This window comes from Oncorhynchus kisutch, linkage group LG19 (assembly GCF_002021735.2).
Source record: "Oncorhynchus kisutch isolate 150728-3 linkage group LG19, Okis_V2, whole genome shotgun sequence".
In the NCBI taxonomy this organism is placed as follows: domain Eukaryota; kingdom Metazoa; phylum Chordata; class Actinopteri; order Salmoniformes; family Salmonidae; genus Oncorhynchus; species Oncorhynchus kisutch.
The window spans coordinates 44,831,426-44,852,995 of NC_034192.2; the positions used below are offsets into that span (position 1 = coordinate 44,831,426).

The 21,570-nt window shown below is 41.5% G+C and overlaps 1 protein-coding gene across 2 annotated transcripts; it reads left to right on the top strand.

Moving 5' to 3' along the window:
• Positions 1-13: 13 nt before the first annotated feature.
• LOC109864879 (lysosome-associated membrane glycoprotein 2) lies at positions 14-18,746 on the top strand. 2 transcript variants are annotated; one of them, XM_020452904.2, is made up of 9 exons: positions 14-312; positions 8,993-9,108; positions 11,431-11,641; positions 11,756-11,917; positions 12,146-12,345; positions 12,584-12,703; positions 12,851-12,905; positions 13,133-13,303; positions 17,145-18,746. In XM_020452904.2, the coding sequence occupies exons 1-9, from the start codon at positions 267-269 to the stop codon at positions 17,285-17,287; spliced, it is 1,224 nt and encodes a 407-aa protein (XP_020308493.1). In that variant the 5' UTR covers positions 14-266; the 3' UTR covers positions 17,288-18,746. The 2 variants fall into 2 exon arrangements, with proteins under 2 accessions (XP_020308493.1, XP_020308494.1); XM_020452905.2 differs by having other exon boundaries at positions 36-312; positions 13,787-18,739.
• The last annotated feature ends 2,824 nt before the right edge of the window (positions 18,747-21,570 follow it).

Genomic DNA, 21,570 nt, shown 5'->3' on the forward strand with positions numbered 1-21,570 from the left:
TTGGGTGATATGTGTCACAAAATAAACAGGAACATGATTCTACAAAATCCATATTTTGTCACTTATTCAGGGGGAGAAGTAGCAACTAAGTTTATTCAAAGCACATTTATTGTGGAGTTCCGATACGTGCTTAGTATATAGGAAGCTCTGCCCGCAGGTCATATGACTTTAATTTCCTGGTGCTTCTGCGGGAGCTGCACATTTGGAAGGGAGCCGAAGTCGAACGCCGTTGTTTCCGGTTGAAGTGTTTTGGCTACCAAGTTATCATGTTTTGGTGCGCGTTTGTGGTTTTCTTCCTGGCTCTTGGAAATGGTATGTTTAGACAATTGAAATTAATTTTGTTTTGTGTCACCGTTGGCTAATATTGTGGGTCACAAAAGAGGAAACTTTCGGTGCTCCGTCACTTCAGGCCTATCCTCTACCAGGTTGTTAGCTTGATAGCTATTTCTTTTCTACGCCAGTAGTTAGCAAACAAACGTTAACTATAATTTAGTTTAACGTTGTTTCAAAAAAGAAATTGCTGTCCATAATCTCAGACTTGAAGTTCATGGAACTGTTGACCTGTCATGCTTATTTAGCTAGGTAATGCGCCTGTTGTGTTATTTAGCAGTTGCAGATAAGACTTCTTCCCGGATGGACAGGGAAAATGACGAGTTTTTCCCTCTGTCTTTGGCTATAACCCAATGTCATGTTTAGACATTGTATTTGGCTTTATATCGTCATTATTGTGTCTATCAAACCTTAACCTGTCAACAATCCACCAGTTGCATTCACCCAATTTATTTGGAACATGTGATAAGATGACTTGGCTCAGAACACCTATCTAGCTAGTTACTAATCTGCTAACGTCGTTAGTCACTTCGTTGCATGACATTTTCGTAGTTAACAACTAGTTACTGTTGTACATCCAGTTCAATCCAAACTTTTGGTTTAAATTTAAATTAAGGATTCACACCTCGAAGGTTGTATCTTCGATAGCTAACGTTACCTTGCTTGTTGATCAGGAAGTTGTCTCATGACCTAGGTACAGATTTTACCCCAGATAAAGTGATATACCAAAGATTGGTGTCCATTACAAGAGAGCCCCATACAAACTAACCTGCTTTCCTGTAACGCCAAGTAATGGACACCAACAGTCGTTGGTTTTTAACATTAGCTCGCATACAATCTGTAGCAACTCATGACCAAGCATCTCTTGATTGCCCTTTCCCAACAGTGTTGTTCAATTGTGAAACGGCTGCTGACTGCTGTGAAATCTTAAACAAGGGATCAACTAGATCCAGCCGTCCGGGGGGAGGAACATAACAATACATACGTTTAGACTACAAATTGACTGGAAGAAAGCTAAACGGATCATATTTGACAAAAATATAATCATTTCAAACCTTGATTAAATTTGGGGACATTGCCCATTTGACTGGTAAATCAAAATCCCATAAAACGTATTGTAAGAGTAGGGGTGTTCACCACCCTCATGGGTAAAGCCCCAACTTGGCTACATTCCATCATGGCCACCTAATCATCCCCCTCATTCCTAATTGGCATATCACTCCTCATGTCCCCACCTTGTGCCGGAGTAGATGGCTGCTGTTTTACAGGTTCCTAACCAATTGTGCTATTGTGTTTTTTGTGTGCTTTATTTGTAACTTATATTGTACATAATGTTTCTGCCACTGTCTCTTATGACCGAAAAGAGCTTCTGTATATCAGGACAGCGATTACTCACCTCGTACTGGATGAATACTTTTTCTTAAAGAGTCAGCTGAGAAAGATTTACTTCAGACACTGGACAAGGCCCAAATCCCCATCATTTACATGAAGAAGAGCCAAGATATCGGGAAAGTATGTCAGGGTCCCTTGTAAGGATTTGACGGCGAGTGTGTAATCTGCCTCTACCATCAGTCCTATTAGCCAACGTGAAATCATTGGATAACAAACTGGATGAGCTCCTATTAAGACTATCCTACCAACGAGACATTAAAAACTGTCAAATATTATGTTTCACCGAGTCGAGGTTGTCGGTCTGTGTCTATTTGTCAATAACAGCTGGTGCACCGTACGTACATACCCCAACCAGAAGCTATGGATTACAGGCAATATCCGCACTGGGCTAAAGGCTGGATTTGCCGCTTTCAAGGAGTGGGACTCTAACCCAGAAGCTTATAAGAAATCCCGCTATGCCCTCCAACGAACCATCAAACAGGCATAGCTTCAATACAGGACTAAGACAACACCAAGCTCTGACGCTCGTCAGATGTGGCAGGGCTTGCAAACTATTACGGACTACAAAGGGAAGCACAGCCGCGAGCTGCCCAGTGACACGAGCCTACCAGATAAGCTAAATGACTTCTATGTCATGAATAGTAAACTTGACAAGCGACAATATAGTAAGCAGGAATGAGTTGACGGAGAATCCACGCATCAGGCGTGACTCTCCCTCTCGCTGCAGTGTCCCCGTGCCAAAAATGACATCAGGTCTCTCCGCGACGCACATAGCAACCGTCAACCTGCTTCTCTACCGACAACATTTTCGACAAGTCACATGGCGAAATGGACGGCCAGAAAAGGAAAGGTGGAGCAGAGAGTGAGAATAAAAAAAGAGAAAGGCCCTTGCCACAGAAGCTGCAAAATAAGCAACATGTTTGCCAGTAAGGGACCAGTAAGGGAGTCAAAAACACTAGCTAAAACACACACACCCAGCATGGTTAGCTAAGTAGCCTAGTTAATAATAGTGACACAACGGCCAGTAGGCTAAACAGTTTGCACGTCTTCGTGGAGGAATTATATCATGGCAATGAGTGCAACAGTGATCATAATGACATTGAAGGCAATATATACGTTTCAACTCGTAAAAAATAGTAAACTTAGACTATGGACATGCCAGCATTCGGTCATGATTCATGCCACATAAGCGAGGGAAAGTGCACATACACTGTACAGCGAAACAGGCTACAGTAATGTAACTATAATACATCCATGAATGTAACACAGTAGCCTGTGTGACACAGCAGCCTGTGTGACACAGCACAGGCAATGACAAAGATCATTAGCGCCATTAGTACCAGCATTTACAAGTTACTACAATAATATACAGCTCTGTGAAAAATTAAGAGCCTACTGATACACTAATTATAGTGAGTCTGATAATAGTATTTTCTTTGCAAAGGTGGAGAAGGAAGCAGCAGCAGCACTAGAGCGTCTACGTCAGTTCAGAGTCAGACTCAGAGCAGGAACCTTCAGGTACAACCCGAGCACAAACCTAAACATATAGGCTATGATTTTAGGTTAATATGTTCTTTATTTATGAGATTATCAGTAGGACTGTAATCGGGGGGCATACAATCAATGACTGCACAAGTAATACAAGTTTAAGTTTAGGTTATTTACAATGTTAATCTCGTTCTGCAGAGCAACCAGATGTACAGAGCATAGTACAGGGAAAAGAGACAGTGAAAGCACTGCAAATCCATTTGATTATTTTGCCCGTCCTCAGTCCAAGGATTTTGACTTATTCTTTTCAGTACCACCCAAAACAAACCCCCCAGTCATTCCGAATGTATTCCACTCCAAAGATGGCACAAACAGAAAATGGCTGACATACAATGAAGTAACTCACTCCTTGTCCCTGCTCAGTATGTCTTTCGTTCGCAAAACCTTCAGCCAGTGATAGTGCATTTGTCAAAGGAGGCATGTAGGCCTGAAACATGCCCATCAGAGCGTACAGGAACATGAGAGAAGCAAGAACCATAGAGAAAGTGCAGAAGCCTTTTTCCTCAGAGCCAGCAAAACAGACATCCGTACCCTTCTGAGTGATAAGCAAATGTCAGTTCAACTAAAACAGGTCAGAAAGAGGAGGCAGGTCATGGAACATGTGATTGAGGTAGTTCAAATTATTGGTAAATGTGGGCTTAGCTACGGAGGACACAGACACGAAGCTGCATATAACTTGGAAAACATGGCTGTCAATCATGGCAAGTTTCTTGAGCTTATATTGTTGCTAAGCAAATATGATATCTTCCTACCTGAGCATGTTAGTGATTGCATTGAGAAGAGCAAGAAGCAGATGGAAAGTAAAGGGAGAGGGTTCTTGGTAACTATGATGTCCAAAACAACAGCAAATAAAGTAATTGAAGTCAGAATGTTGATTCAGTAGACAATTGCTGTTGAAGTGAGAAAGGCAGGGATGATCTCAGTACAAATGGACACAACACAGGATTTAACATCCAAAGACCAGTGGGCAGTAGTTCTGCGATATTTCACTGATGTCCACGAGAGACTCATTGCGGTCATTGACCGTGAGTCATCGACTGGACAGTACTTTGTGGACCTTGTGAAAAAGACCCTTGAGAGATGGACAAAGATATCAAACAGTGTGTTGGTAATGCAACAGGCTGAGTAGCTAATATGCAGGACAATACAGGGTCTTCTAAGCATTTCTAACAGGATAGTTTCCTATCCAAGTACACATATGGTGTCCTCAACCTTGTGCTAACTGACACCACTGGGGTTTGGCAAGTGAATCCCTTTTCTCACTATTGAATGACATTGCTGTGTTCGTTCAAGATTCCTACAAGTGTGTGAAGCTAAGGGAGGAAACCAGTGAGGACAGGAGACGCAGACGGCTTGATGCAATTGGTGAAACAGACTGGTGGGTCAAAGTTGAGGCCTTGAGGAAAGTATTTGTAGGCTTTGCAAAGCCTGACCATGCACTTCACACGGATGTGGTCATCACGATGGAAAGAATTGAAAATGATGCGAACAGAAAACCTGCCATCCGATGCAAGGCCCAAGGGTACAAGGATGCTCTCCTGAAGCATGAAACCATACTTACAGCTGAGGTTTTTCTCAGGATTCTTGAGCAGACGTCCCCTCTCTCTAAATACTTGCAAACAAGTGGCATGGATATCGTAACAGCACAGCACTTGGTGACAGGAATGGAGGATAACCTGAGAAAGTCTGCCCGAGACTTTGTGGGTGTGAAGAGGGCAGCAAACAACTTTGTTGGGTGGACCAATGGCATTCTGGAGGAGCAGCAGGACTGTGATGCTGAAGCTCAGACTGCTCTCCCAGAGAAGAGAACAAAAAAAATGAAGAGAACCAGGTGAGTTAGCAGAAGATGAGTCCATTGCTCATGCTGACATGGATTACAAAATCAAGATTCACAATGTGGTACTGGACACTTGTTGAAAGTATTCACCGCCATTATGCAGCAAACACGGTGCTGTGTGCAGATGTCTCCTGCATGAATCCGAAGCATTTTCCTGAGATCAGAGAAAAGGGCCTTCCAAAGACAGCCATGAAGGAGCTCAGCGACTGCTTACTGGAATGTGATGAACATGCCACTGTTGAGGCATCGCAGGCTGAACTGATCAGCCTTGCACAACAGTGGCAAAGACTGAAACAGTCAGCATTGGAGGAGTACAACACCAGGGCTGCTGCCGCCAGTGATGAATCATGGGAAGGCTTTGAGGATCCTGATGAAAGTGTGGAGTTGGTGAGCAGAAGTTGTTCCACGTGTAAAAACTGCCCGATGTGCTGCAATCTTCTCCTGTCTCAGTACAATTTGCTCAAGGAAGTCTTTCACATCATTGGTTTGGGCTACAAGTTCCTCCTCACGCTATCCATCACTCAAGTGGCTTGTGAGAGGACCTTCTCCACCCTGAAATTCATGAAGAACAGCCTAAACCTCCCTCACTCAAGATAACCTTGAAACGTTCCTTTTGATGGCAACCGAGAGGGAGATTCTTATGGGACTTGACAAAGATGACGACATTGACAAGATGCCAGTGAGTTACTGTGCCACCTGCTGGTTTACTAGTGGTAATTACAGGCTGACATGGGTGAAAGACAATTTGCTGTGAGTTAAAGCTTTTGTACAGAGGCATGTTTTTTGGGACTTTCGTATTATACTTGCAGTTATGGAGCCAATGTTCAATTTCATTGACTCAGTGTGTAGATGTGTTTATTTTTGTGCTGTTTGCTTTATGGGCACCAGTGAGTGAACCAGTGAGTGAACATTGTAAGAAGAGTGCTTTTTTGACTTTTGTATTATACTTACTTACATTGTTGTAGCTTATGTTCAGTGAATGTGTGTGTGAAGTTTTTTGATATGCTTGATACTTGAATATAGAGAGAATCATTTGAGCTAACTCTGTATATCTCATTCTCTTTTTAAAAAAGTGTAGGCTAATTGTTTTGTGTGTCTAGCCTTGTACATTTGTATGTGCTATGGTTGGTGTATTCCTAGTGAGATTGATGGTGGACCCATAACCATAGTTTACCTTACTCAGTGTTCAGATAGGCTACTTGTTGGTCAGTCCCAAATGTTTGTATTTTGCAATGTGGATAACTTTCTTCCCCAATGAACATAGTGGCCAAATGTATAACTAGTTTGGTACCCGTTACTTTAACAAATAGGGTTAGCCTACAAAATTAGCCGTCTGGGGGTTTGCGTGAACAGGGTGTGGTGCTTTGCGGGAACAGGGTGTCCTGGGATGGAGTCAAATTCCTGGCCTGAATTGTTGTTTCAGTCCGCCCCTGCAGACCACCATAGTCTCTGTGTCCAAGAACACCAAGGTAACCAGCCTAAATGACTACCGACCCGTAGCACTCACGTCTGTAGCCATGAAGTGCTTTGAAAGACTGGTCATGGCTCACATCAGCACCATCATCCCAGAAACCCTAGACCCACTCCAATTTGCATACCGCCCAACAGATCCACAGATGATGCAATCTTTATTGCACTCCACACTGTCCTTTCCCACCCGAACCAAAGGAACACCTATGTGAGAATTCTATTCATTGATTACATCTCAGCGTTCAACACCATAGTGCCCTCAAAGCTCATCACTAAGCTAAGGACCCTCGGACAAAACACCTCCCTCTGCAACTGGAGCCTGGATTTCCTGACGGGCTGCCCCCAGGTGGTAAGGGTAGGTAACAACACCTGCCACACTGATCCTCAACACAGGGGCCCCTCAGGGGTGCGGGCTCAGTCCCCTCCTGTACTCCATGTTCACTCATGACTGCACGGCCAGGCACGACTCCAACACCATCATTAAGTTTGCTGATGACACAACCAGTGGTAGGCCTGATCACTAACAACGATGACACAGCCTTTCGGGAGGAGGTCAGAGACCTGCAGTGTGGTGCCTAGGATAACAACCTCTCCCTCAATGTGATCAAGACAAAGGATATATGATCGTGGACTACAGGACGCCCACATTCTCATCAAAGGGGTTGTTTTGGAGCAGGTTGAGAGCTTCAAGTTCATTGGTGTCCACACGACCAACTAACTATCATGGTCCAAACACACCAAGACAGTTGTGAAGAGGGCAGGCAACACCTATTCCCCTTCAGGAGACTGAAAAGAGTTGGCATGGGTCCTCACATCCTCAATGTTCTACAGCTGCACCATCGAGAGCATCCTGGTTGCATCACTGCCTTGTATGGCAACTGCTCGGCCTCCGACCGCAAGGCACTACGAGGGTAGTACGTACGCCCCACTACAGAGGGTAGTGCGTACGCCCCAGTACATTACTGTGGCCAAGATTCCTGCCATCCATGACCTCTATACCAGGCGTTGTCAGATGAAGGCCCTAAAAATTGTCAGACTCCAACCACCCTAGTCATAGACTGTTCTCTCTGCTACCGCACGGCAAGCGTTACTGGCGCACCATGTCTAGGTCCCAAAGGCTTCTTAACAGCTTCTACCCCCAAGACATAACTCCTGAACAGCTATTCAAATGGCTACCCGGACTATTTTCATTGACCCTCACCTCCATTTTTACGCTGCTGCTACTATCTGTTTATTATCTATGCATAGTCACTGTACCTACATGTACATAATACCTCAACTAACTTGTGCCCCCGCACATTGACTCTGTACCGGTACCCCCTGTATATAGCCTCATTACTTTATTGTTGTGCTTTAATTATTTATTTTTATATGTATTTTTTACATGCATTTTATTTTCGTAAATACTTTCTTAACTTATTTTTCTTACAAGCCGTTAACCAACAATGCAGTTAAGTAAGCATTTCACTAAGGTATTCGGTGCATGTGACAAATACAATTTGTTTTGATAGCTGATGTGTGGTGAGCATTCTGGCACAAAAATGGTTACTATGCAGCACTGAGGTGGGTGCTACACATTGATAGGGGGTAAGGTGAGTTTCCCCCTACTATGTAAAGCGCTTTGAGTACCCCAGTTGGTGGAAAAGCACTATATAAATCCAATTAATTATTATTTGTATTATGATCACGACTCTCTATTATACTTGGTAACAGATTTAAAAAATGAAAATCACTTGGAGCGGATTTCCTGGTGTTTTTAGTCTTCTGTCCAACAAGAAAAAAATATACTTAAAAAAAAAAAATCATAATAATTTGGGAGGGGGGGGGGCAAATAAAAGCAGTTGGGGAACTGTGTCTTAGACCCTCCCAGTTAGATAGACAGCAGCTGCTACAACAATCACTTGTCTGCCACGATTCACTTTTAATATTCAATACAGTCAGAATCCTAGTTTTGTTATCAGTAGTAAATCTCTGGTCGCCCCCCCCCCATATGCATAAAGTTTATATTTACATCAATGTGTTCATTTGGTCTGAGAAATGGCCCCAGAGTCCTCTGTTGCAAGCTAGGGCCTCTGATATCAGGTCACTCGGGGTGACGTGGTCCCTGTCACTCCAGGTCAAGCCTAACCATGACCTACCATTTAGTCCCATGTGAGAGTAATCTGCTGATGAACGGTTTATTCAACAGTTTAAAAGTGAAGGTTAAAGTGAAGGTAAAACTTTTACAGTGATTTGAGGCCATTAGGCTACTTATAAGGGAAGTAGAAAATATCCAAAACGCATGTTCGACTAGCCTACCTATGCTGGTAAGATGTGCGTTTATTTTGAATTTATTGAAAAGGGGTTTATTTACACATCTGCCTCATGTTTTTTTGTCTTCTCATTATGAAATGCAAGACTTTATTTCTATTGCAGAACTCCACCTGTCACATGCGACTGAGGTGTCAGTCAACAACACAGAGAATAAATTATGCCTCTACGCCAATTTGATGGTCAACTTCTCCGTCACCTATGAAGTTGGTGTAAATAAGGTGCGTAATCTGTATATTTACTCCTATTTAAATGGTTTTTAATTTGCAGGCTAGTACATCTAAGCCTTTAGAGAACTCCTAAAACAGTCCAGGTATCAAGGGAGAAGGATGCTATGCTACTAGCCTCATGCCATGAATATGCATAGCCATCGAAAGACAACTCCGATATGTTTTTTTTTCTTCTCAGTCATCATCTGTCCTACTTATATCAATACACTTTTTACAACTTAAGCATTACTTGCAGCCACGTGAGTGCTAGTTGGCTACTGAACAGAACATTAAGCGAGCTAAGAACAGCCACACAAATAAACGGACTACATGAATATTGACTCTGGGTATAGGGGTTTAGCCCAGCTGCTGAGAAATGTCTTCTGTTCATCCATTTTCTGTTTAGTTTTTTTCCCCTGTTGACTAAATAGTTGTGAGCCAAAATATTGACACTCTTGCACTTTTTTCAAGTAATGAACCATTTCTTCCTGAAAAGTCTTGAAATTAATACATATTTTGGTATCCACATATTCATGTATTTGGTTTGCAGTTGAAAAAAAAAGAAATCTGAATAATTTACTAAATGTTAGCTTATTCCACAAAGAAATCATAAAATGGCCCAGACAATATTATTGGCACCTTCTGGAAGTAGTTACAAATAATTAATTTCAAGCAGGTGATTCTCCTTTATTTTGGAATTGAACTCGTCTGTGGTGAGTTGCAGGTGTCTACTATATAAAAAATAAAAATAAATAATTCAACCAGTTTGAATAGAGAAAAGGACTCATTCTCCTATTTTGTGTCACTGTGTACCGCAATGAGCATAGTGGAAAGAAAGAAAACCAGAAAATTATTTGAGGTCAGATACAAGATTGTAGCCAAGCATGGACAATCTCCAGAGACCTTGATGTTCATATTTCCACTGTATGTAACGTTAACAAGAAGTTTGAGGCCGATGCCACTGTAGCCAACCTCCCTGGACTTGGCCACTAAGGGGCCCCTTAAGGGATTTATATGGTAGTAGACCCAAGAGGACCCCACTGCTGAGAGAAAGACATACAGTGCCAAATAAAGTATTCATCCCCCTTGGCATTTTTCCTATTTTGTTGCATTACAACCTGTAATTTAAATAGATTTTTATTTGGATTTCATGTAATGGACATAAACTAAATGGTCCTAATTGGTGAAGTGAAATGAAAAAAATTACAGAAAATTGCTGCATGCATATGTATTCACCCCCTTTGCTATGAAGCCCCTAAATAAGATCTGGTGCAACCAATTACCATCAGAAGTCACATAATTAGTTAGATTGCACACAGGTGGACCTTATTTAAGTGTCACATGATCTCGGTATATATATACAGTTGAAGTCGGGAGTTTACATACACTTAGGTTGGAGTCTTGAACGTATGCATGAAATCAGGACAATACCAAGGCCTTTTAGAGCGCAATGTCGGACCCGGTGTCAGAAAGCTTGGTCTCCATCGAATATCATGGTTCTTCCAGCAGGACTGACCCCAAGCACCCAGGAATGGTTCAAGACAAAACGCTGGACTGTTCTGAAGTGGCCAGCAATGAGCCCAGATCTAAATCCCATTGAAAACCTGTGGAGAGATCTGAAAACAGCAGTTGGTAGAAGGCACCCTTCAAATCTGGGAGAACTGGAACCGTTTACATGAGGAGTGGGCCAAACTTCCAGTGCAGAGGTTCAGGAAGCTCATCAATGGCTATAGGATGTGCTTGATTATGGTTATTTTGACCAAATATTAAGTCTAGGGTGTGGATAATTTTGTCAATGCCATTTGTTTATTTTAAATGGATATATTAAGTTCTGAATAAAAAATAAAGGTTCTGTAATAACAGTGAAATAAAGAATTGTGGAGTCCAAATACTTTAGTCAATTTCAACTTATTTTGGTGGGACATTGTGAGTTACTTGAAAAAAGTGCAAGGGTGCCATTATTTGGGGCCACAACTGTATCCTGTAATTGTCATGGCTTGTCTATTTCACCAGGGTTCATCAGTTATAGCCCTTATATATATAAAAAAAAAAAAATGTATTTCTGTGTATGTATGTATGTATGTATGTCTTCTCTTCCCATCTCAGTCTGATTTATAGGCCTAGATATTTCCCAGGATATAAAATATATTATTTTGTTCCTTTTTTTCCTCCTAATCCATCATAAGAACGGACACACTGTTAAGTTATGTCAACAATACTATTTTCTCATGACCTAAGCATCTGAAATAGCCCTGTTCCTGAGAAAGTACTTGACAGGAATGGGATTCCCCTCTTGTCACTTAATGACTGTCCAATGTTTTCGGCCCCTTTCAGAGTGAAACGGTTCTGTTTGTGCTGCCTGAAAATGTGACAACAGAAGGGAGCATCTGCAATAACACAACATCAACATTGAAACTCGGTTTTGGAGACGGGCACAGCTGGGCGGTTGAATTCACCAAGGACAACAAAACGTACCAAGTAGATTCCATTGTCTTCACCTACAACCTCAATGACTCAAACGTCTTCACCAACTCCACGTCAAACGGTAACTAGTGACTACACAGCCTTGTCATGATACTGTTCATTCATGATATACCACTTCGGTACTGTAGTTGATATGACGCATACTGATATTTGACTGAATCTCTCTTGGGTTTAGAAACCAAGTCTGTGACAGCAAAGCCAAGGATCACCAACGTGGGTGTGGATACCTACTACTCCTGCAAGAGCGAAAATGTCCAGAGAGTAGAGTCTGTCACTCAGACACTGTATGATGTTACTTTACAGGCATTTGTCACAAACGGCAGCAAAAGTGACACCGGTAGGTTGTACGAGAACAAGCATCAGGCCATTGTAGGATCAACTGTGACAAAATGATCTGATTTATTGTGCATTATGTCAAACACTATTACTGTGTCTGTTCTCCAGGTTTGAAGTCTATTCCATTTCAATACAATCAATTCAAGAAGTGAACTGAATATCAGATTACTTACTGAATTGATCCCAACCCTGTTGGTTCTCTGAAAAGTCTTTCTCTGTCCTTACACAGACACTGTATGCACTGCTGACCTAACCTCCTCCACTGTGGCGCCCACCACGACCGTTACCACCACAGCTGCCCCCACTTCTACCCCTACCCCTACACTGCCCACACCCACCACTGGAAATTACAGCATCGCACCCGACTTCAACAGTACAGCCTGCTTAATGGCCACCTTCGGCCTGCGGATCGGCTTCAAGCAAGGAGACGTATGTATAAACATAGTATAGCCATTTTAAAATGGGCTCTTTTGATGTTATCATGCAATTTGCCTGTTCAGTAGAAAGGGTTCAGACATGTTTGTCGCAGAGAACTTGACTTGTCTATGAAGATAGGTTGTTGTTACTAGTATGTTAATGTTCTTGTTGTTTATCAACCTGTGTTTTCAGTTGAATGCGTTGTTGTACAACTGACTAGGTATCCCACACTCCCTTTCCCCTTTATTAGAAAGTGGAGACCATCAACCTGGTGCCCAGTGCGACTGAAGTGGGCGGGGCATGTGGGGTCAACAGCAGCATCCTCATACTGACATCGGACACAATCAACATCATGTTCACTTTCAACAACGTAAGTTGACGAGGCCAAATATCTGAAACCAAGGCCGTTATTATCCTGGTTGTCTGCATTTAACTTGTAGACAGCTGGACTAAGGCGGTAGGATGCAGCGTAAGGTCCGTTTGTCTCCTGTTCAAGGGGTTTCCTTGCTCGTTACAGGACAGCAAGAAGTTCCACCTGCACGCTTTGAACGTCACAGTGAAACCAGCCACTGGTAGGCAACCTAGCACTACAAACCCTTTCAGAAAGCACTAGCGTAGTAAACCAAGTCCCTATTTGGACGATAGTATAGGATAAACTTTATTGTCCCCCAGGGGAAAGTTGTCTTGGACACAGTGCGGCTTTATAAGAAATAAACACTATACATTACATACATACACAGTATATACAATGCATATTAAAACCTCTACTCTCTTTGCTCACTCTGTGTGTTACGTCCAGGGGTGGCTGTTGTTGCAGCCAATACCAACATGTCCATTTGGGTGGCGGCGGTAGGCAGCTCCTACATGTGCAACAAGGAGCAGACATTAACTGTCACCGAAACGCTCACTCTCTACACGTTCAAGCTTCGTGTCCAGCCCTTTGGGGTTGAAAAAGGGGAATTTGCTACAGGTAGGTGACTCTGAGATGGTGAATTGTTATCAATACCTTTGTGTTGTGTTAGCCATATGCTACAGTTTACTAGGGTTACTAGAGCCAAATGCAGCAAATATGCTTGAAACTGAGGCATAGGCCATAATAACCACTCTTGGTATCAGTAGAATAGGTCAACTGTCCAGTTTGAGAAACAGCTAAGTATTTAGAGTAGCAGGTAGCCTAGCGGTTAATAGCGTTGCGTGGGTAACCGAAAGGTTCCTGGTTCGAATCCCCGAGCCAACTAAGTAAACAAAATCTGTGCCCTTGAGTAAGGCACTTAACCCTAATTGCTCGTTTAAGTTGCTCTGGATAAGAGTGTCTGCTAAATGACTAAAATGTTCATATGTATTTTATACTATGCCATGTTTCTGCCCCTGCTTAAACTGATTAACAACCAAATGAGCATGAGAAGATGAGATGTTCCGAGTCATTCTCATTGATTCTCTCTCTCGTCTGCAGCCCATGAATGTTCACTGGATGACACCAGCATCTTAATCCCAGTCATTGTTGGTGCCGCCCTGGCCATCTTGATTCTCATTGTAGTGATTGCTTACGTGATTGGTCGAAGGAAGACCTATGTGGGATATCAAACCCTCTAAATAGCTATCTGTGATCATGAATCCAGAACACAGTTTGATCCTTATGTGTCAGGGGGGGGGGTCCCAAAACCTGATCCTGGATTGGCTGTGTAATCTTTCCATTAATGACTGACTCACAAACTGGAGTAGTCAGACTATAGTCTATTTACTTCAGCCACTCTTAAGAGCTGCTTTTAGACTTGAGATTAGGCTAGCTTCGCTTAGGTTTAGACTTGAGTAGCTTTGTTCAGGTAATTCTGAATACTCAAAACGCTCTCCAGGACCAGGTTGGACCACCCATGTTCTTTGTGTAATCTCCCTTTTTGTTTGATTTGCTTTGTCTGTGCCCCCCCCCCCCCCCCCCTTGTTGAAAGGAGCAGTGCAGGATTCTCTGCCTCTGTACAGTATAGAAGGCCTTATTTATTGCAGCATATCTGAAAGTGATTGTTTCTTATGACACTCCATTTCCTTGCATCACTTTCCAGATTCTTGTTCAGTGTAGGCTCTCTTTTGATCAAGTAGCACATTTTATAGAAACTCCGGTCAGAGTACTTGTGCTACTGTTTGCACATTTTCACGAGGAGTTGTGACGATTGGGTGTTGTGCCCTTGTCACTGTGAATCATGCTCCCTCCCCCTCTCCCTCACCTTTTTTTGTTTCATATGTTTTTATTTAATGTCTGTACATTTTAGTTGAACCTTTCTTTTGTGTTTTCATTCATCCTCACAATTCATTGTAGCAGCACAACATTTTGACAACTTGAACATTTTAGAATTTGCCTCGCAGCTCAACTACATTGAGTAGCTTTGTTGATTTGTCTCAGGAACTCCTTACTAACTAACCAGGATAAAGGTCTGCTGCTTCGCTCTCCTCTCTCACCTTACTGATAATCCACTAGTCACAGTAGTTTGCATCTGGAAAGGGAAGACTTTACGACTGAAATCTGTGTGGCCACATTTAAAAAACAATGATAATATTGGCATGTAGTGCCTTCTCCAAGTTGACGTTACCAAACAAGGGCTCTGCCCCTATATGTTCACACACGGCACTAGTTGACATAATGTTTGCCACTAATGTCTGTTTGTCTCAGAATTATGTGTTAACCCTTTGACTGACTGGCTGTGAAATCTACCTTGAAGTGTTACTTTAACTCTGAAAAGTCCATGAGGATGTAAAAGATGAACCTGAAAGGAGAAATGAAACCAAACCCCCTCTCCCGTCATGACATGTTGGCATTAGGTTTCAAAAAGGGATAGCTGTAGTTGACTTATTTGCTGCCATTCAAATGTGTTCTTTGCAGATGGTGATTATTTTGTACATATAAATGCATTCAATTGTTCAGTAAGTTTGACTTAAGTTCAAAATGCATGCTGCAATATTACACCTGTGTATAGTATAGTCTTTGCTCCAGTGTTGCGCCAGAAAGCTGCCAGTTAGTAAGGGGAACTTGTAAACAGAGCTGGGGTCAATTCCATTTTTACAATCAAGTCAATTTCAGTAAATTGATTTCTAATTCCAATTGTCCTCTCTGCTCTTCAGTGAGGAACATTTGAATGTGAATTTTTGTTTACTTCCTGAATTGACTAAAATTAAATGGAATTAACCCCAACCCTGCCCAGTTAACCCCTTGTAAGTTATACCTATCGACAGAGAGCGGTAGTAAAGGTCATTGTCCACAGGATGTGTATATTTTTGTACTGTTAGGATGGGATACAATGGGTATTATGTTGTAGTGCGGTGGTCAGCATGAAGCATGAATACATTTGATTGCTGCCTTTAGTTGCTTTTGATTCAACCAATTTTTCTTCAGATTATGTGAATGATTAATTTATTCCTTATCAAATATTATTTTTGATTCTTGCATTACAGTCCGGTGTGATGTGTCTTGGAAAATGGACTGCTTTTCTACAAATCCTGTTTGTTACTATGATTCTAAAATTGGCTTCTCAGACCCTATATAAAGTCGATTCTAAAATACCCTTTGGAATCTTAACATTTACTATTCCCAATTTTCATTCACTTGACAATGTTATGATTGTGACAAATTTGTGCCTTACTCAATGAAGCTTGTCCATTTGAGATTCATTCAGGTTTGATATCTTTACATTTAGTCTAAATGTCTCCTATTGTATGAATTCAAAATGCATCATGTTAAGAAAAGGGAAATCCCTATTTCAGGAGAGGCCCATCCTCCAAATGTAAGATGCATTGTATTTTCTTCTGTGTAACTCCAAACAAATGTTCATTTTTGAATTCCTTTTCAATAGGCTTTTAGCTGCAATAAATGGGAATGGAAATTGTCCCCCAAAACAATGGTGTGGAACATTTTTTTATATTTTACAATTATGAAAATAAGTGTTATTGGTCCCTGGTCATTTTAGTAAATTGCTCTTTGTTTTCCAACTATTCTTGACTGAGAAGCCTCCTAGTATGACCATGCATTCACGATTTTCATGTTTTACCTTTCTTCCACCCTGCAACGTCCCTCATGCCCACTTTCTTTACTGTCACCCAGCGGAGGATTGCGGACACGACAGGGAGCTGGCTCGTTCCTATAGCCGTCGGGGTTGCTCTGGCTGTGCTGATCCTCATTGTATTGATCGCATATTTTATTGGGAGAAAGAGAAACCAAGGCTCTAGCTATGAGCACTTCTAAATGACCCCACTGGCTATGCTGAGGTTGTATCTTTCCTCATCAGGATACATGTTGATTTTAATTTAACTACAAATTGATATGTGCTGTGCATAGTTAACCTTAATGTACAATTCACCTGAAGCAAAGCTCTTTCCCATGAAACAATGAGTTGGAGAAGATGTTTGTGTTAAAGAAATTGCTTGACTCCATTGATAACATTTGGCATTTAACAGTTCTTGTAGATATATTTAGAATTGATTGGCTGACTCTTATTCCTTACTTATAACATGGTTGACTATAGATGGCAGATGATGGCCAAATATTTTCCTAACTGCTGTCACTGCCCATGTTCTGACAGAATCCCTGGTGTTGTTGTAGATCTGCCATCACCGAATATGCTCTGACAGAACCGCCCCCATGTTGTAGATAAATGTCTGGGTTCTGATCTGATGTCTTGCTGCTTTTCGAGCCTTGTCATCCATGTTGTCTGTAAAGAGCTTAACCAAATCCTGTTTCTTCTCTCTTCACTAAAATGTGTTTTCTGCTAACTAATTGCTAGCATGCTAATGTCGCTAACCCTTCTTCTGTCTCTTCTCTGTGGCAGCCGTGGAGTGCTTCATGGATTCTGATTTGAGCTTTCTGGTGCCCATCGCTGTGGGCGTGGCCCTCTGCTTCCTAATCGTCCTTGTGCTTATCTCTTACCTGATTGGCCGGAGGAAGAGTCGCACCGGCTACCAGTCTGTATAATCTAACCAATCCCAGCTGCTTCTGCCTCTACCCATTCCTTCCCATCCTCCCCCACCCAAGCCCGTCACAACACGTTTGCTCCCCATCCCCAAAGCTTCTATGGCATCCGATTGGAAATGGAAGGAAAAAATGTATCTTTCCTTGACGTTACCCCCAGCAAATTCCCTGTTCAGACTCCCACCCGAAGTATCACCCCACCCAACAGTAATTTTGGTAGTTGACCGTCTGTTGCTATTTTTTGACACCAACAATGACTGAAATCATTTACCACCAAAACCTGTCAACATAATCAGTGGTATTGCACCAGGTGTGTGTGGATGTAAATTGCACGGAGTGAAGTATCATGGGTCATCTTAATAACAGGCCATCAGTTTCTTTATTCCCAGAGAGGCTCATATGAATGAGGCTGTTTTTTCTCACTGTTTTGTGTTGCATTATATTTCTATGTTTCTAATTAATTACTCTCTTGTATAGAATTAATTATGTTGATTTTGGATAAATAGGGACTTGAAATTGTGCAAAGAATTTATTGAAAGTTCATAGATACAAATTGAGGCATTGCTATTCACAAGTAACCATTGTGAAATATTTGTAGAATTAGAAAATATCCTATTTTTGTGAATTCCCTGTAATTTAAATGTTATTATACCACCTGCACTAATCTTCTCTTAGTGTCCCTTTTATTGTACTAGGACTGACTTTACAAAGACATGTACCAACCAGCATTTGGAGCAGTTGCATAAACATGTGATTTTGATGTTTTAGAGAAAAATATAATGTTAAGAAGTCCCCTCTCAGGGAAAGGACGACAGCGGTATAGACTCCGGTCGGGTATCACAAATGGCTCTGTTAAGACTGAGGCTATAGGGACTCTGCAATAGACTAAACTAAATGTGATGTTGGTTTGCTGTTAGGAGTGTCCCTATAGCCTTTTCCTCTAAAGGCGTTTACTACCTGGATCATGTTCAGTAGGTAGGGCGTTTTGAGACTTAGTGAAACAGGGAGGTACTGCCTGAACAATAACCTTTTTTCGTTGCAAACAGTTGCTACGGTGTGTCCTTCTGAACACTGCCCAGGCCTCATAATAGAAAGTATAATAATTTACATATTCTAGCACAAATTATTTTATGACCAAAGCTTGGACAGAAAGGAAACTTATTTCCGGACCTCTGCATTTCAGAGCAGGTAAATGAACAACCTGAGTTTTTAATAAACCAGTGACATGCATTGTGTTTGACCAAGGATGATGTTTCTATCAGGCTTGTTATTCTGTTCCGTACCAATACATAAGACCTCTGGTTAATTTTGCCCCAAAGATGTGGTTTTGTGCCTTTTTTGTTGCACTAGTATTCCCCTCAACCAAGCCTGTCTCAATCCGATGAAGAATGTTGAGATGATGTTAAACTTGTTGAACTTCAGTTGGAGCGGAGAATTAAAATAGTTGCTTTCCTGTTTTGTAGCACTTTGCCTCTTCTTTCGTTACCCACTGGTGTTTTCCTTTCCTTTTACTGCGCTTGTTATGACAAGGACATTGTGTGTGTGTGTGTGTTGCATACAGTTGTAAATCTAGCCCTAGCAATGTTACACACATTCTTTTTTTTCTCTTTTTTTAACCTTTATTTAACCAGGAAGGGCTCATTGAGATTAAAATGTATTTTTCAAGAGTGCCCTGGCCAAGATAGGCAGCACCAATTCATTACAAAAAAATGTAGACAGACAAACTACAAGTAATCTAGTCAAAACCATTGAATTCAGAAGAGTATAAAACAGCAAATTAAAAACATTGACAGGTCAGGGAATCAGCCTCAAAATCCTTCATCAGTGATTTAAAAACACCAATCGGGACAAGTTCTTCCAGTTTTAAAGTATTTTGTAAGGTGTTCCAAGACGATGGCGCAGAGTACATAAAAGCCCTTTTACCAAATTCAGTTCGGACATTTGGAACAGTTAGCAGGATAAAGGCCAGCGAACGAAGAGAGTACCCACCACATTTCTGAACAATAAAAATTCACAACAAAAAGGTAGTAAACTCAAAGTGGTTTTGTAAATAAAAGTATACCAGTGACCGAGCCTACGAGTGACTAGAGAAGGCCAGCCAACCCTGGTATACAAAGTGCAGTGGTGCGTAAGGGTTTTGCAGTTTAAAATAAATCTCAAAGTGCCATGGTAAAGAGTGTCAATTGATCTCAAACATTGAGCGGAAGCTCAAAAATATATATAAAATATCCCCATAGTCTAAAGGCATAAATGTAGCTGATACTAGCCTCCTTCTGGCTTCTAAAGAAAAACAGGCCTTATTCCTAAAATAAAATCCCAATTTCAGCCTCAATTGTTTTGTAAGTTATTGAATATGCAATTTAAAAGAGGCCGTCATCAATTAAAATTCCAAGATATTTATGAGGTTACAACCTCAATCTCCTTGCCCTGACAGGTAGTAATAGGTGAAAGGTTCAGAGGTCTATTTCTTGCATTAGAAAACACCATTAGTTTAGTTTTGTCAGTATTGAGGATAAGCCTCAATTGACACAAGGTATGTTGAACAGTATAAAAAGCAGTTAACAAGTTCTGGAAAGCTTTTGTAAGAGATGAGGCACAACAGTAAATAACAGTATCATCAGCATAAAAATGAGGTTGTGCATTTTGGACATTTTTGTCTAAATGTATATAAATAGTGAATAAGAGGACCAAGTACAGAGCCTTGGGGCACACCATTCAAGACAGACAATTTAACAGACAACCCCATCAATTTGAGTGCACTGAGTTCTATCAGACAGATAGTTAGCAAACCATGCAACTGCATGCTCAAAGACCTACACTCAACAATCTCTGCCTTTTTAGTATAGCATGATCAAACTGTATCGAGAGATCAATAAAAAGTGAGACACAGTGCGGTTTTTTGTCAATGGCTTCAGTGATTATCATTTAAAACCTTCATGGCTGTAATTGTGCTATGCTTCTTCCTGAAGCCCGATTGGTACATTGATAAAATAGAGTTAGTAAATAAAAACTAATGCACTGTCCAGGCCCACAGATCAGACTGTGATCAGGATCATGACTGTACAATCTCTATTGACATGACTGTCGTCCAGGATACATCCCAAATGGCACCCTATTACCTAGTGCCTTCAGAAAGTATTCATACCCTTTGATTTGTTACACATTTTGTGTTACAGCCTGAATTCAAAATATATACACTGGGGCAAAAAAGTATGTAGTCAGCCACCAATTGTGCAAGTTCTCCCACTTAAAAAGATGAGAGGCCTGTAATTTTCATCATAGGTACACTTCAACTAGGAAAAAAATCAAATTGTAGGATTTTTTATTAATTAATTTGCAAATTATGGTGGAAAATAAGTATTTGGTCAATAACAAAAGTTTATCTCTATACTTTGTTATATACCCTTTGCTGGCAATGACAGAGGTCAAACGTTTTCTGTAAGTCTTTACAAGGTTTTCACACACTGTTGCTGGTATTTTGGCCCATTCCTCTATGCAGATCTCCTCTAGAGCAGTGATGTTTTGGGGCTGTTGCTGGGCAACACGAACTTTCAACTCCCTCCAAAGATTTTCTATGGGGTTGAGATCTGGAGACTGGCTAGGCCACTCCAGGACCTTGAAATGCTTCTTACGAAGCCACTCCTTCGTTGCCCGGGCAGTGATTTTGGGATCATTGTCATGCTGAGACCCAGCCATGTTTCATCTTCAATGCCCTTGCTGATGGAAGGAGGTTTTCGCTTAAAATCTCACGATACATGGCCCCATTAATTATTTCCTTTTACACGGATCAGTCGTGCCACCCCCATGCTTCACAGTAGGTATGGTGTTCTTTGGATGCAACTCAGTATTCTTTGTCCTCCAAACACGACGAGTTGAGTTTTTACCAAAAAGTTATATTTTGGTTTCATCTGACCATATGACATTCTCCCAATCTTTTTTCTGGATCATCCAAATGCTCTCTAGCAAACTTCAGATGGGCCTGGACATGTACTGGCTTAAGCAGGGGGACACGTCTGGCACTGCAGGATTTGAGTCCCTGGCGGCGTAGTGTGTTACTGATGGTAGGCTTTGTTACTATGGTCCCAGCTCTCTGCAGGTCATTCACTAGGTCCCCCTGTGTGGTTCTGGGATTTTTGCTCACCGTTCTTGTGATCATTTTGACCCCACGGGGTGAGATCTTGTGTGGAGCCCCAGATCGAGGGAGATTATCAGTGGTCTTGTATGTCTTCCATTTCCTAATAATTGCTCCCACAGTTGATTTCTTCAAACCAAGCTGCTTACCTATT

Coding starts and splice junctions, on each gene's coding strand:
- LOC109864879 (XM_020452904.2), top strand. CDS start 267: ATGTTTTGGTGCGCGTTTGTGGTTTTCTTCCTGGCTCTTGGAAATG. Junction 313..8,992: donor CTTCCTGGCTCTTGGAAATG/GTATGTTTAGAC, acceptor TTTCTATTGCAG/AACTCCACCTGTCACATGCG. Junction 12,346..12,583: donor TCGGCTTCAAGCAAGGAGAC/GTATGTATAAAC, acceptor CCCCTTTATTAG/AAAGTGGAGACCATCAACCT.